The sequence below is a fragment of the Pygoscelis adeliae genome, unplaced genomic scaffold, assembly GCF_000699105.1.
Source record: "Pygoscelis adeliae isolate BGI_AS28 unplaced genomic scaffold, ASM69910v1 Scaffold361, whole genome shotgun sequence".
Classification (NCBI taxonomy): domain Eukaryota; kingdom Metazoa; phylum Chordata; class Aves; order Sphenisciformes; family Spheniscidae; genus Pygoscelis; species Pygoscelis adeliae.
In genome coordinates, this window is record NW_008824187.1 from 753,718 (window position 1) to 770,191 (window position 16,474).

A 16,474-nucleotide genomic window follows, 5' to 3' on the forward strand; every position below is an offset into this window, starting at 1 on the left:
AACCGAAAGGGCCGCAAGACCCACCCGACCCTCTCCGGGAACCGGCGGAGGAGACACCGGCCTGCAGCCCGCAGGTGCGTTAGGCACCTCCCAGCGCTGCTGCCAGAGGGCAGCAACGCGGCTCTGCGAGAGGGACAGAGCCAGCGCGGAGTTCACCCCCACCCCACGTAGTTCGGTTTACGCTGTACATATGTTTACCCTGTAAACGTATAGTAAATCCGAGTATTTAACACAGGGATTAAAGCTTTTGGTGGAGAACCGCCTGGTCGTAACTCCAAAAGGCTTACTGCAAAGTTTACGAAAAGCTTATTAAAAGCCTATCGTCAGACACTCGGCAAAGAGGGATCCAATCCCAAAGGACTCAGGCGATGGCCGTCAACATTTCCCCGGGGTTAGGATAAACCTGGTACATATCAGCAGTGGGCAGTCCCCAGCACAGGCCGCTTGGAGATGACGTGGTCCGGCAGGTCTCTTCCATCTCCGGTTGCCACGATCCTGTACCACAGCAGAATACAATACATCAATTTCTCATGATGACAGGTAGCTTTTTTAAAAAAGATACATATTTTCTCCCTGCACACAATGGTTGATTTTGTGACTAGTGCTACATTGTGCCCTAAGCTACTGGTTCTGTTGCTGATCTAATCAGATAAGATGGACTAAAAGTGAGCCAAATTCTTACCCTCATTAAATCATAGGTAGCTTTACGGAAATGGGTAAAACTTTACCTTATGTCTACCACTGTGTAAAAATAAAACAGCGGAATTTGAGCCAATAGCAGCGAGCGGGTCATAAATATTTAACATCATTCTGCAGTGAGCAAATTCAGTCCATTAAACTCATTCTCTTCCTCCAAGATCAGTGCACAGCTGATGTACTGTATATTGCATTACAGAGCACCTCAGCTGACCGTCCTTAATGGTAAACGGTGACAGACTGGTTATGGGGGAACACTGGACTGCTGCTGAGAGCATTAAAGACTTGGGAATGGAGAGGACAAGTTAACCAGACGGAGTCCTGTTGAGCTTGCTTCAGATGTTAACCTTTAAGATACCTATTGTCAGGCAGTAACACCACCAGCCATATAAACATTTGTGCTGTTGATAGTACACCTGTATGAAGTGAACCATGAATTCCTATTATGTTCATGGGCATTAAAAACTAAAGCGTTTTTTCTGTGTCAGGCCTTCTAAGCTGTAAGAAAAGGGCAGTCGGGCTGAAGGTATACTCGAGCATGCTCTACAAAATTAAGAGGAACACACACACAGAATTTCCATGCTCAGGACTGCGTTTGTTACACATTTCTTTCATAAGAATGCACAGTATGAGGAAAACTAACTTACCAGTGTAGCGCAACCAGACTTGTCTCTGCATTAATATTAACCCGTACCGAATAGGTACTTGTTTCCTGTTCCTCGGAATAAGTCTTGTACTAATACTATTGCACTAACAGCCTGGCGAAATGGTGAAACCCATTCAGCCCACCTACCGGTTGCAAGGACAGCGAAGTGCCTCTTGCTGTGGTATAGCCATGAGCAGGGTGGTTGCTCCCCGGTGCTGGGAGACACGAGTGATTGTATGACTCATGGGGAAGCAGCCAGCCAATTCCTGCAGAGAGCTGAAGGCAACGCACCTGGAGGGGAGCTGCAAAAAAAAATAAGTTGGCTGCTATGACTGTACCAAAGGCAGGAAAATGAGATAGTATCAGATAAAGGACTTTGAGGCACTATGGCCAGGCTAATTTTATAGCACAGGGTATTTACATAAGTGTTCTGTAGCTGAAGGACGTTTCATATCGCTTACTGCAACATGGCAACAGTGAAAAAGATCAGCAACACGTGTATTTGCAACTCACCCCCTATACTCTTTACAGCTCTAATCAATAAACTGTATCAAATTAGTCTTGAATGCTTATTCAAAACTACTACTAGTGTCGACCGATTATTTTGTGCTTGTATTGTCTTTATTTACTTGTACCATCGTATAGAGGTGGCTAACTGCAAGGTATCTACCAAGCACAGACAGATAAAAAGGAGAAAGGAATAAAGCATAATCACAGTTATCTCTACCTAAAAGCAGAGAAGCGGGAAAAAAAGTCCGTACCAGTTGTGAGAGAACGCCAGGTCACTTTGTTGCTTCAATTTCAGAGGAGACCCTGAGAACTGGCAGTACACAGTGCTCAGCTGATCCTGAGCTGCCTCTCGTGGCTGCAGAGCGGAAGATAATTCTGCAGTTTGGGCTCGTTTGCAGACAGAGGATATCCTGGCAGGATCAATTCTCAGTTGAGACCTGGTCACGTCTCAATGCACCAGTACTAGTCTAGTGGTAGGCCAAGACAGGCTGGGTGTAAGGTACAGTGCAGAAGTGGTCCTTCCAGCCTTTTACTCTAGCATACCCAGCAAACACGAGAAAACAATGAACCGAGCCCATTATCAATTGCCTACCCTTGGTCTAGTGAGACATTCTCGCAACAGAATTCCTCATATTCATATTGAAGACATTTACTAAGTTTTCAATTTTATCAGTGTGAAAAAAGCCAAACCCCAAATTATACATGATTTGGTTTTATCTGAAGTAATCAAGATTCAGGAAACAGTGTTTAACGGATACTTAAGTTTGACTTTACAGATCAGGAAACACATGCATCCTTAGAAAGAAAGCACAGCAAACCCAGAGCTTTGCTTTGTTCCTTGTGCCAGGATCTAGTCTCAATTCAACATAGATGAATAGTTGGAAGAACAAACCAAACCAAAATAATGGTACCTTTTGTATTAGGTGCTCCCAGGTTTTTTTTCTTCTGTTATGAAGGCTCTAGCACTGCTGCCATGCTAAGGTAAGCGCTCATGCTAATGTAAAATAAGAGCCCAAACAACTCCTTGGGTTTTGGTGGGGTTTTTTTTCCTGTCTATAGTCTCTTACATTGCAGTCATTGCCAGCATATCTGAACGCTTTCTGATCTGTCACTGCCGATGTCATACATCTTCGAGTGTTGCATTGTGCTATAACCAAAGACAAAAACGTGCACCTGAGTGGAATGTTTCATTTAAAAATCATTTTGGCATGCAAGTCAAATAAATTTGTCAGCTTCAATATTCCTATCTACCCCCAAAACGTACATAAAACTTTGATCCTCCTATGATGCTTTATGTGCTTCTGTGTTTGAACAGAACGAGCAGTTGCTGTTGCTGGAGGTATAATAGGAGGGATCCTTTTATTTGTTCTCATTGGAATAACTGCATGCCTGCTCTGGAAGAAATTTTGCCGCCTTCTTTCTTATGAAAAGCTCACCAGTCCTGTCAAAACGACAAATGCAAATGCCATTTTTCAGGATCAGTCAACTTCTGAAGTTCAACTAAAAAGCACAAGGTACGCATTTTCGTTTTGTTTTTAAAGCATAAAAAGTAAAAGCGTTGGTAATGTATTTCAACTTGCCAAATCTCAAATGAGGGGGTGATCTAAATATACGCATGGACAGAAATAAATCAGACCCCTAAACTATATGAAAACATCAGTCTCGTTCTGGTTTGTTCCTTTAGGAAAATAATACTTTCTGTAACTATGAATGCAATGATTATTTCTGATTTACATAAAAGAAATAATACATTCAAGTGTAATTGGTGCATGGATAGCTTTATCTGTTACCTAGACAAATCTGGCCTATGTTCCAGAGTCATTCCTGGTGGTTTCATAATGAAGCATCAGAGAACCAAACAACAGGACTTCAGTTCAGAAAGGAGACTCTCTTAGAAAGTTAGTTACTGCAGGGCTTTGGGGCTCTAAAACAAGCAGCTGCAGTTAATTCTTCCTTTCCCTTGAAAGGTCAATCCTAAAGGAGAAGAGAGGGAAAAAGTGAGGGATCTGTCTGAAGAATTAAGCTCTGATGTCCCTCGCTGGACCTTTAGGCATTACACAAATAAAATAAATTGCAAAACAATGGGTATTTATCTTTTCTACCTCTGCATCTCCGTAGAATTTTTACAAAATTCTGAGAGAAGAGCAGTAAACTTACTACTGTTACCGAGTTTGGTTTCCATATTTAAACCAGAAGAGTCAGCAGCTGTTGTTGTCTTGAGCAGATCCAGAAGCGTTCCGTTCATCGTTCCACCAACACTGCACGGGCGAGACTGGATTAACCTGACGAACGAAGAGAAGGTTCAGGAAGACAGTGACCCCTACATGATTGCTCAGTCTGGGCCACGGTCATCATTTCATTCTTTGGGTATGGCACTGCAAAAACGGGACTCTTCAAGGGTTCTCTTTATTATTATGAAGCACGTTTACTGGGGGCATACCAGACATAGCGTTACACAGTACAAGCCCTAAACGCTATATGTGTGTATATGTACATTTTTTTATATATACACACAAATATATGTATATATATATTTTTATATATATAGGAATTGGGTCAGAATGTAGCCATTCTGGTCCCACTGCTGTGGGACCTTGCACATACGGCTGACAAAGCAATCTCTCCTCCTGTGTTTTGTAAAGGCACACCATGAGCGTTACTCAGGACGTATCCGATTGTTGTCTCCAGAAACAACAGAGTGACCAGTTGCAGACTGCAACAACAAATACCCAAAACTATCAAGGTCCAGTCACAGGAATAAGAGAAAGAAAAGAAAAGTGGTGCAGCCTGCAACTACTACCCCAAATTTGAGGGAAAAGGAATTAAAGTAACAAGTTTATACAAAAATGGATTGTTAATAAAGAGATTAATGTGATTTCCCTAATACAGCAGTGGCTGTAAAAATGCCTGCTAGTCTTGAGACTAATCTGAGGGTGCTTGTTTTTTTATTTCATGAAGCTGGAGCTTATGTTGTAGGGACCGTTAACCCAGAGCTGTACAAGTTTCCTGAGGACAAGAGTGAGACGGACTTTCCCGAAGGCAACATTGGCCGCCTGTGGTTCTCCATAGAATACGAGCAAGAGTCAGAAAGGCTCCTTGTCTCCTTGATCAAAGTCAGAAAGCTGCAGCCTCCTGCTGATTCCTGTAGTCCGTTTGTGAAAATCTACTTGCTGCCTGATGAAAGAAGCTACTTGCAGTCCAAAACGAAACGCAAAACCCTCAACCCGCAGTTTGACGAAAACTTTGTTTTTCAGGTACTTCTCCTTTTGATGAAGCAGGTTTTTGTTTGCAGATATTGACTTGCCAAACTACAGCACGTGTTTTGTGAAAAGTAATTTTCTACAAACTTCTACCAAGATACAAGTCGTTCCCACTGGAGATAGGACTTATTATTTCTGGAGATCCTGGGCTACTTAAGTCTGTGGCTCCAGAACTGATGTTACCTGTGGTCTGCACCAAAGTCGAGAATTCTAGAACTTGCCCTGGGAATGATGAAAACTCCACTTTGAACTATGGCTGAGCAGTTCAGCCCAGCAGCTCTAGAAGTCCAGAAGCAACCTATACTGAACTAATGCTTTCATAGCTTTTAGTTTCTTTGCTGTGGAAGTTGGCTAGAAACTAGAACTCGTGAGATGTCTGGTATACTATTAGTATAGTGCTGTAAAGCTAGGAGCTTGGCTCCCTATGCCAAGAGGCTTTGAGCAGGTATCACCAGACAAAAGCTTTAAAACCACAAAAAAGTTTGTGTTTCAGACAACTGAAAAATGAATGTTTACAGGTTTCTAAACATTTGCGTCTGGAAGTGATGCATCATATAACACTAGATCTATATGAGTTGAAAAACCGCCAGCTAGCTTCACATTTTTCAAATGAATTCATTCCATTTTAGCTTGGATCTTTAGATTCCTGCCTAGCTAAAACTTTAGGCAAATTAAGAAAGCGGACTTCAAATAATCAAAGGAAATCTCCACCTACCTTTAGCACACTGAAAAATTCTTCCTTTGAAGCCATGCTAGAGTAGAAAAATCTCACGTTTTATAATTATTAATATATTCTTCCTTTTCCTGTACAGGTTTCCAGTAAAATGTTGCTTCAAAGGACTCTGAAGTTTTTGGTTTATCGTGTTGATAAACAGAAGAAGCACCACCTCCTAGGCCAAGTTATCTTCCCACTGAAAAATGAAACGTTAACTGATGACAACAAACTAGTCATATGGAGAGATCTGGAGAAAGAAAACTTGGAGGTATGTGATACCAGGCTGCTTGGCATTGTGGAACTTCTGTCATCTTACAAGTATTGGAGGGGTACAGCTGAAGTAGAAGTATGTTCTATCAAATACATCAAATGCAAAAGTATTTGATAAACGTTTGGAATCATAATTCACATCGTACCAACCTGCAGATCCGTAGCTGTTGTACAGGATTATCCAACGGCTCAGACACAGTCCCATGAGTTAGGAGACACTGACATAAGAAAGCACCGTTATTTGCTTCTGTTTTGGATTAGTAAGAGCAGAAAAAAGCAGAAGAGACAAGGAAATAGGCATCACCTGGAAGAGATAGGAATTCAAAGGTTCAGGAAGGCTGATTAATTGGTTCTATCAAATGTCACAACAGCGTAAATAGACATTACAATTCACTCACATGCCTTGGTGTGGCAGAAACCGCTAGTATGAAGAACTCCCCCCGCCCCCCTCCCCCCCAAATGTGTCTGTGTGAAGAGGGAGTCTTTCAGCTATATTTGACAAGTGTTCTTCTGCTTCCAAAGCCTCCTTCAGACTATGGTGATATCCAGTTCTCCCTCAGCTACAATGACTACCTGGGCCGTCTCACTGTAGTCGTTCTGAGGGCAAGAGGATTAAAGCTCCAGGAGGAGAGCCATGCCGTCAGTAAGTGTGATTTCCTCTCTGCTATCAGCTCCAGAATTCCTGTTTTAATTTGCTCCTTCCTCATCTGTCCACCCAGGCTTGTGCTGAGTGACTCTGAAAAGAACAAATAAACATCCGGGTGATTTAATTTGAGTGGAAACAAGCCATACTTTGTTACTGGGGTAATTAGATTTTGGTAGCTCAGTTCTGCTATGTTTTGGTTTTGTTTCATAATAAACGGTTTGTCTCGAGTCATCGGTAGCAAGTTTTTTCTCCTGCTTTAATACAGTGAGCAACATTCCTTTGCTGCACTCCAATCCAGAGAAGGTGGCATTTCAGGGGATTAACAGAATTGCCTCAAGGCGAAAGCCCAGAGGTGACAGCTGCAGAACAACCGCTGACGCTGAGCAGCTGTCCTGGGGAGAACTGAACTGGGAAAAGATTCCCATTTTAGGACAGCCTGGCTGTCGTTCAAAGGACCATGGCATGGAGTCACAATTTTTCTCCCTTACTGCAGTGGGGGTTTTCCTGGTACATCATGCTCATGTGCCCTTGGCCTCAGAGATGTTGAGTATAGAGACTACCTCAAAATGCTGTTTAAAATGTAAACACTCGAAGCAAAAATAGATGGGAGAACCAAACTTGTGTTTGAATCTGTTCTGATTTTTTTTTTTTAAGAACTTTGAAACTAAACAATATAAATGCAAAATTCACCCAGCAGTTAAAAAGAAAAGAGGTTTAGTTCTCTATATACACACATCAACTATGAAGTTTTTTTGATGTTTCTTTGAGCAGGCTCTTACCAGGATGTTTAACTTTAGAAAACGATGCCCTCTAAATGAGTAAATCTACATTCATAATGTTAGAGATAAATTTGCTCTGTTTAGGGTGAAACTCATAAATTAAGAAATGCACAGTAAAATGATGAGAATATAGAGGTTTTCAACAAGCAGAATCATACCCTGTGCACTTGTTGAAAGAGAAGTATATTACAGAATGTATTCGATTCAGAAAACAAATAACTAAGATAAGAATGGCCAGAAAAAATATGACCAGTTCATGGCAGATGAACAAAGTAGCATCATGAACCAAGAGCAAATGTTCTAATTTTGCATCATCTCAATAGCTTTACAAGAGAAGGAAAACACCCTTCTTAACACATCCTGTCTCTGCCTGCAGGTTGTTGTGAAGTTCTGTAGCACAGAGAGCCGGAACTGTAATGTCAGGTTTGTAGAAAGAAACACAATCTGCCATGTTATTTCAGTGCTGGTATACTTCAGGTTATCATAATAAGCAGGAGTCATGGGCGTGCTCTGGAAGGAAGAGCTGCCAGAAGGTAATTCTCTGGAATATACTACTAAAGAAAAAAAGGAAAATTAAATAAGTTGGGTGTTATTTCCTTGATAATGCCCTTCAAATATGATTTAGGGTCCACAGATTCTCTGGTAAATTCCTGAAGAAACTGGAATAAAACGTTTTCTATATTAAACAGGGATTAGTGCAGCACTAATCTTTGATGGAAGGCATGCAATATAGGACAGCAAGGAGACATTTATTTTTAGATTCAAATTACTGAATTAAATGTACTAAGAAGTAATAAGAAAGTAATGAAAAGTCAGACTTCGTGCAAGTAGTTTACATAGTAACTCCTTCCATATATAGCACTCAGGTGCTATATATGCTCTGTCAAAAAAAGTCTGTTCTGGTAATCCTGCACCCTCTGAAACAGGAATGAGAGCCTACTGGAGCTGCGGAAAGAACAAGGAGCCATTAGGAGTCCGTCAACGCTATCTCAGTCCCGACACTTCTAATCATTTCTGATATACAGATGAACCTTAATGAACTGAATTAGCAGGGAGTAATAAACACAGTAGCAGCATGGAATCTATTACTGCTTCACTGGAAAAGAACAAATCTTTAGCCATCAATTAAGATGAAGTTTCTACATGCTTGTCACTAAATTTTGTAGAAGGGTAGGGAAGAATGGAACATTTCAGGCTGCTTTGGATCTCATTGTCAAAGATCTACTGAATAAGACCACAATGCAATACAGGTCCCCTTCAGGAAGCAAAGCAAAATTTTTTTGTTGTTCTTGTTCCCACACTCACATACAGCTTTTGTAATATTTTCTAGAAGAAAGAGCAGGGATCATTGATCTTGTCCTCAAATTTTCTACAGGATCCCTTACCACAGCGCTAGAAGTCATTAGTAAAACCTTTTGTTTAAGGATTCTTCTTTGACTAGGAGAATCTATTCCCCAGAAACATCTCCAATCCAAGCGCAGGCTACAGCTCTACGACATTGCTCCTCCCTCACGGCCTTCCTTGTGTTGGATCAAACAATCATGCTATCAAATATATGAAATTAACTACCGACCCAACAAACTAAGCCTTCAAAAAAGTCTCCATCAGATGAAGGGCAGGTACAGGAATATAAGATCAAGGATGCAGGGTAAGAATACGACTGCTCCTTTTAACAGCTCTTAAATTGGAAAGTGCACTGCAAAATTGCACCCTAAGTACTTTGTGTACTCCCTGCTTAACGTTACGCATTGCCATGCTGCCATGTACGTTTCACGAATCGATCATGATCTAATTTTATACTTAATATTGACTCCTGAAGGCAAGAAATTCCTTAAGCCTTCTCCCAACTGCCTCTGATGTATTTTCTTCTTGAATTTCTTTTTCTCCAAGGTGTGTATGTCAAAGTCTCACTAATGAACCATAATAAATTCATCAAAAGTAAAAAGACAGCAGCTGTTCTGGGATCTCCCAATCCAGTGTATAATGAAACCTTCAGTTTCAAGACAGATCAGACAGAGCTGGATACAGCAAGCCTGAGTCTATCTGTGCTCCAGAGTATCAAGGGAGAAAGTAAGCTATATAAATTATTACAGTTAAGATGTCATAAGTCTCTTACATATTGCAGAGATATTTAAACCTGGGAGGAACTAATTCCTTTTCAGCAGTAATCATAAAACATATATAAGGGTTGGGGTATTTCACAGGCTGTTTCTTTAAAAAGCAGAACAACTTATTTGCAGTAAGTATACATGTCTCTCTCAGAGGCTAAAGGTAAATTTAGTGGAAGACATGAATAAAATAACTGTAGGCCAGTCACTGCCAGTACAAGGCGGTGTACTTTTGTTTCATTCTGGTATCCTAAGAAAACAAGCTTATGCAATTACCTTCTCTGAACACTTGTGTGTATAAATCCCCAACCTCCAAAATTTTGAAGCCATTCACTGTTCCTAACCAAATGTGAAAGAGGAATAGGAACTTCAATTATCACAGCAGTTCAAGCAGTGAGAAAGAAGAGACTACAAGCATCCCCATTCCCTGGCAGAAAACCAGATGCTTGAGGTCACCTCTTACTAGTTGTCAGAGAATCCATTAAGGAGTTCTGCTTAGAGAAGCAAATCAGAATTCAATACTTCCCCTGCTCACAAGAAAAACACCTTCCCTGCAGTGCAAATATGATCTCAATAATGAAACATTAATACCCTCATTTGGATTCATACGCTCCTAAAAAAATTCCTTCAGGTGAGATTTTGGGCAGGTGCCTTGGCTTTGAGGATTGACAAGAACTAGGATCAGTACTCGAGCCTCTCAGCATTTTCACTTGCGGACAGCCAAACGCTTTACAAACATTCTGAAGTTCATGTAAGGCAGGTTCGGATTATTTTCCCCATCCACAGCTGAAAAGTTCAGGCACGAAGAAACAATCTGCTCATTGGCAGAGGGTGGTCAGTGGCCACCCACATATTGCGACTCCCAGCTGCCTCAGTAGCTAAATCTATTCTTTCCCGAGCTAGAGCATCATATGAATCCTACTAAGGTTGCTGATGCCCAGAACTAGGGCATGCTTCCACAGTACACTTGAGGCCGATACAGATCTGTGTGCCTTAAACTGATTCTAGTTCAGAGTGCAGGCAATAGGGAAGGCCTGAACTGACTAAATACCCGCTTACTGCAGCACCTTTTAATGCTGAATCTTAGTGTGTAGAAACTATGGAACTTGAAACCTAGAGTGAACTTCTCGATGAAAATTCTGGTTTAAAAATTACTTTCAGAACATGCATTACTTAGAGAAATACAAGTTAGTATTCTAATTTAGGTAAGGATTTCAGAGAAGCCCTTACAGCTGTTAATCACTAGCTGCTTTCTTTTTTTTCCCAGGAACACATCTGCTCGGACGTGTAGTAGTTGGGCCTTTCATGTACACCCGCGGCAAAGAACTAGAACACTGGAATGAAATGATCAACAAGCCCAAGGAGCTGGTTAAACGGTGGCATGCTCTCTGCCACAGCACGTAAACAGCACGGATAAAAAAACCAACCTTAAAATGGAAGAGGTCTTGCTCTCTTTCATAATCTAATGATAAAGCGCACAAAATCTTTCACCATTTTACATTCCTAAGTAGACCAGACTAAAATAAGTAAATTCTTTCCTTGCCCAAAGGCAAAGAGAAGACTTGGTCTCTGCTAGGCTGGAACTCCATCTTTCCTCTCTTCAAAATATATTTCCAATGTAATTAATATGCAGCAGAGTAAACAAAACAGGAAGACAAACATGATCTCCCAGTATTAGTTATTTTGACTAGTAAACTCCAATTCTTGGTCATGAGATCTGGGCACAAATGATCATCCATCACACAGCTAGAACCCAAAACGACCTAAGAATTGTCAATGATGATACCAGGCCTAACTGTCCACTGCATTGCCCCACCACGGCCAGAGTAGCTTCACCAAAAGGGATGGAAGCCCAGTAAGCATGCCAAAACAGACAAAGCCCAGCAGATGTTGACTGAGTACTGCATGTACAATTTATTTAAAATAGCAGCGTTATATTTAAAACCTTTTGAATACGAATGGTGGAAAGCACTGAGTGTTTATCGATCAAAACCCCAGAAGCACCTGCTCACGTCCCTGGGCACGCTGCATTTCTTGCAGTAATTCAGTTGGATGTTTTCAGCTGACCCCAATGTACAACACTGCGTTGACACTAAGGGAGAAGCATAAAAGAAGTCCTAAAGTCACAGATGGTTGGAGGCTTGCAGGAGTACTGGAGTACTCTGAGAAAGCACTACAAGGGACCTGTCCTGTCCTTAGATATTTCTCCCTAAACACGTCTCTGCTGGAGACAGAGCATTGATTACAAGAACCTTGGGTTTGACCTAGTATGACCATTCTTACATTGAAAATCCAATTAGCTTAAGCCCCCAGGACATACGTCTGTTTTAGCGGTAGTTCTCTTCGCTAAGTAACTTACTGTTCTGTAAAATAATTTGGAGCCATTATTTTTAATCAAAATAAAATAAATAGGACATTCTTCTCCTCCTGATTGTTCACTGGGGACCTGAACTCTGTACCTTTCACGCCGTACAGTCATAAGCCAGACACACAGACTATTGCAGCAAAACATTTTGTACAATTATGTTCCAAGAGGACCATAATCTCTGCAGCTGAAATAAAGCCATCTTCCTTTCAAACAGGATACAATATTAATTAATTCAATATATTTTTAAAAAAATGAAGCTTCTCTGGGGAGATGAGAACACTTTCCATTTTGATAATACTGTTATTATCTAAAGGAAATATTATGAATGAGAATATATGTGAGAGGAATTGTAAGATAACAGACTCCATTTCACCTGATCCCCCATTTGAAATGTTACGTGGTACCCTCCATCTCCCTTGCTAACTGCACCACTGGATATAAGATGAGCCTAGACTCATTACATTTAATTGAATTTTACAAAAGGTTCAACCCTAATTACATCTCTGTTAAATGAGTAATGCCAGCACCCCCAACCCCAAAGAGCTGTTTTCAAATTTTACTCCAACAAAACCAATCTAATAGGCAACGTGTTCGATCTGGGAAAGAAAACTATATGTAAGTTCTATGATAACTACATTACCACGATAAAGCAATTTTACCAAATACATTACATCCCTCTTTATGATTTATACATTCTTATACATTAAAGTACCAATACTTCCAGTTTGTGTGTTCAGTAATTCCAGCTAAAATTATGAAGAAACATTTAAATGCACTTACCAAAGTACTTGACTTTGCTCAAGGTCATCCAAGTGAAGTAAATGAGAAAGGTCCTTTTTGATTCTTCCTGAACAAGAGAGTTATTCCAGTAAAGCAAGAAACATTATTAAATAAGGAGTTATAATACAGTGTTATCAATTGTCACACAACAAAGCAAATTTTTTACCTACTGCCTTTTATGGATCATCCATCTCGTCTTGTGCTCGAGACTTTACATAGAGATGAAGGAGGAGGAATGATTACAAGACCTCTCAGTGCCGAACAGTGCTTCTTTTCCTCTAAAAAATTTTAAAATTTTACCAAGATGCATAGCACAGGAAACCCCCACCCAAGAAATATACAAGAAATAGATACAAGATCATATAAAATGTGACACCTTCCTCAATACTTCCCATTACTATTGACAAATACAGGAATTTCTAAAGCTCTGCAATAAATCCAGCATGTAACTTAATGAAAGTACAACCCCATCAAATGACAGTGAGCAGCAATTTACCACCGTTTTAGGACAGACATGAGTAACGGTTACATTCTTGCTCTAGAGAACAGGATCTTGAAGAAGCAGCCCTACCACTACTCAAGCAGAGTATTTATTTATATTGCCTTGTGGATCACTCTCTACCTTACCTTCTCTCCCAGTTAAAATTATGTCTATACTAGTCATTTAGGCAGCCTAATGATTGCTCCTGTCTGCACTACTCTATCCTTCCTCTAAGTGAGGAAATGAGGGACCAGAAGGATTTATTTGATAATTGCTTGCTCCTAATATAACACTCTAAAAGCAGCAGCTTGATGAAACTGAAAGGGAGCAAGATGCATTACGGGCGGTAAAGGATCAGAAAGCTCCTTCAGAAGAAATCTCCGTGCCAGATGGAGGCACAGAACGTGAAACGGCTTCCTGTTCGACAGGCAAGGAGAAAGGCAAACACAAGGCAGCAGGACCTGGGAATTTTACACAGAATTACTAAAGTGAAGATAGGAACCAACGAAACTATAGAATTACGGTAAATTTATTAAAGTTAACGTTGAACTATGGTGTCATGTTTGTAGCTTGGATTTCAGGAAGGAATACTGTTAAAACAAGAGCCAGAGTGGTGATCTGAAAAAATCACGGGAAGAGAACAAAGCAGTCAGGTCCGAGTCATCTGGAGAGACCTAACCATAGCACGTAGAACTTGGTGGTTAGCCACACGCACTCACCAATCCAGATGGCATGACTTCCGCCCAAAGTTACCAAATCATCCTAACGAGACCACGCATTGACAGGATGTAAAGCAGTCTTTAGGATTCCTCTAAAGTAATCGATGTCTGGTTTTCAAGTCTTACTAAACTCGAAACGCTTCTGGAATGTTTTCACTCGTACGGGACCAGCATTGGCGCTAATATCTCACCTTAATCCAAACACTGAAATTGCTTTTCCCTTCAACATAATTTTCCCTGGCATTAAGAAATTCACATTCTAGAACCAGACACTACGGAGCAAAGCATAGTTAGAATAAGGTATAAAAGGTACAGATGCTTAGGACTTTCCGCAAGGTGATGGGTTAGGATAACGTCATCCTGTTTTTGCCAAGTCACATGAAACTGAAGATAAAAAGTGCTTTTAGTGAGGTGAAATTCAATCACTGCAAGCCTCTTAAATTCTCCTTTTACAAAGCTGTGATTTTCTATATTATATTTAGCACAATTTATTAACATTAGCAAGAGTAAGTTTTCATTCTTGATTATCAGATAAGTACACTACAATTAGTCTCTTCTGTGACTGGTTCCTGCCTTGCCCTAGGCTCGATGTTGTGGAAATTACCATTCCCCTACAGAGACTCTGCAGTGTTTCCTTTGTATAAGGGGCTACCTCGTTTCTTCTGGAGATTTTGTCTTGCCGTTGGCACCCAATTTGCACACCAGTGGTGCTAGTGTTGAGCATAGTTTTTGGTGTCACTGTGCTGTCTTACACTAGTCTCCGGTATCTTGGCACAGCAGGAGATTGATTTTGCTGGCGTAAGATCAGCATTTCTATGCTCGCTGACATAACTGTCAGAGACAGACAAAATACCAGGGAATTATTTTATCACAAGGTGGCTAGGGCTTAAGCCAGAAGACTAAGTTTGCTACGAGAAGCAGAGCTACACAAACTTATTTCATCAATGGAATCTGACCAGATTGATCAGTACACAAGTAAATACAGAAATAAGGTAAGCGACCTTGTGAAATTTCAGCTGAGAATTCCTTTCTTTAAAGCCATCCAATAACCCTTAGGATTCTCTCTTGCTGCCAGACTGATCAGAAACATTACTACCTTCTGCTTTACTGGTATACAAGACAACACACGGCTTACACATTGCTCTAATCAACATCATTAAAAACCCAGCAGTCCCAAATTGGTTTCACATGAGATACAACAACAGAATCCAAACGAGCACCAAGAAACATGGTTATTCAATTCTAAGTAGCCACTTCCAAGAAACAGCACATGAAAGCTGTTCAACAGCCATATTACTTGCATTATAATACATTTGACAACTTGATTTATCAAATTCAGTTTTGAGAACAGTTCTCAAGTTTGAAGCCTGAGGATAGCTGAAATGGTGTATGTGGAAACTGGTTTCCTAAATGAGAACAGTGCAGGTGAAGACCTGCAAGGATCTAGCCAGACAGCAAATATGATTCATACCCTACAGCTTCTGCCAGCCTCAGTGTCATGGTTTAACCTCAGTTGGCAACTGAGCACCACCCAGCCACTCGCTCACTGCCCCCCTGCCCCGGTGGGATGGGGGAGAGAACTGGAAGAGCCCAAGTGAGAAAAACTCATGGGTTGAGATAAAAACAGTTTAATAATTGAAATAATAATATAATAATAATAATACACAAAGCAAGTGATGCACAGTACAATTGCTCACCACCCACCGACCGATGCCCAGCCAGTCCCCGAGCAGCGGCCCCCCCCAGCCAGCTTCCCCCAGTTTATGTACTGAGCATGACGTCCCATGGTATGGAATGTCCCTCTGGCCAGTTTGGGTCAGCTGTCCTGGCTGTGCCCCCTCCCAGCTTCTTGTGCACCTCCAGCCTGCTCAGTCAGTAGGGCACGGGAAACCAAAAAGCCCTTGACTAGTGTAAGCACTACCTAGCAACAACTAAAACATCCATGCATTATCAACTTTGTTCTCATCCTAAATCCAAAACACAGCCCTGTACCAGCTACTAGGACGGAAATTAACTCTATCCCTGCCGAAACCAGGACACTCAGTAAGAGGCACAGTTTATATCAGAGAAAAATACTGATCTATGTATTTAATCGCTTTCACAGAGTAATAGTTATGAGATTGTTACTTTATGAAGTCAGGTGCAGTCATTTACTCAGTCTTTTACTCATAAAAATCACTATCAGAATACACTAAGACTTTAAAAAGAATTAAATTCATTTCTAAATCTGATCAAGTTGGGAGAAAACTTTGCAGACCAGTGTTAAACTGATTAAATTGGCTTACGGTGATTAAGTTTATTTGCCAGCTTATGCTGGATAAATACTACAACAATAAATACTACAACAATTAAATCATTTAAAGGGTCCATGAAAGAGTGCACCAGTTTAAACTGTTTAAAACCTCTTAATTACATTGGTGCAACAACTTCTAGATACACAAGATTAGATTCAGTGAGACAGTTCTGTTTTTCAAGAGAAAACAATGGCAGCAAAAT

General features: G+C 40.7%; 1 protein-coding gene across 1 annotated transcript; it reads left to right on the plus strand.

Annotated features, from left to right (window-relative positions):
* Positions 1-1,462: 1,462 nt before the first annotated feature.
* Positions 1,463-11,176, plus strand: SYT15 (synaptotagmin XV). The gene is made up of 8 exons (XM_009334654.1): positions 1,463-1,523; positions 3,168-3,366; positions 4,077-4,219; positions 4,811-5,106; positions 5,925-6,095; positions 6,620-6,740; positions 9,413-9,592; positions 10,898-11,176. The coding sequence occupies exons 1-8, from the start codon at positions 1,463-1,465 to the stop codon at positions 11,032-11,034; spliced, it is 1,308 nt and encodes a 435-aa protein (XP_009332929.1). The 3' UTR covers positions 11,035-11,176.
* The last annotated feature ends 5,298 nt before the right edge of the window (positions 11,177-16,474 follow it).

Bases quoted from the DNA above. Each gene is read 5' to 3' on its own strand.
- SYT15 (XM_009334654.1), top strand. From the start codon at position 1,463: ATGGTGAAACCCATTCAGCCCACCTACCGGTTGCAAGGACAGCGAAGT. The intron at 4,220-4,810 runs GTATGGCACTGC...TATTTCATGAAG, and splicing joins GTCATCATTTCATTCTTTGG to CTGGAGCTTATGTTGTAGGG. The intron at 6,741-9,412 runs GTAAGTGTGATT...TTTTTCTCCAAG, and splicing joins GGAGGAGAGCCATGCCGTCA to GTGTGTATGTCAAAGTCTCA.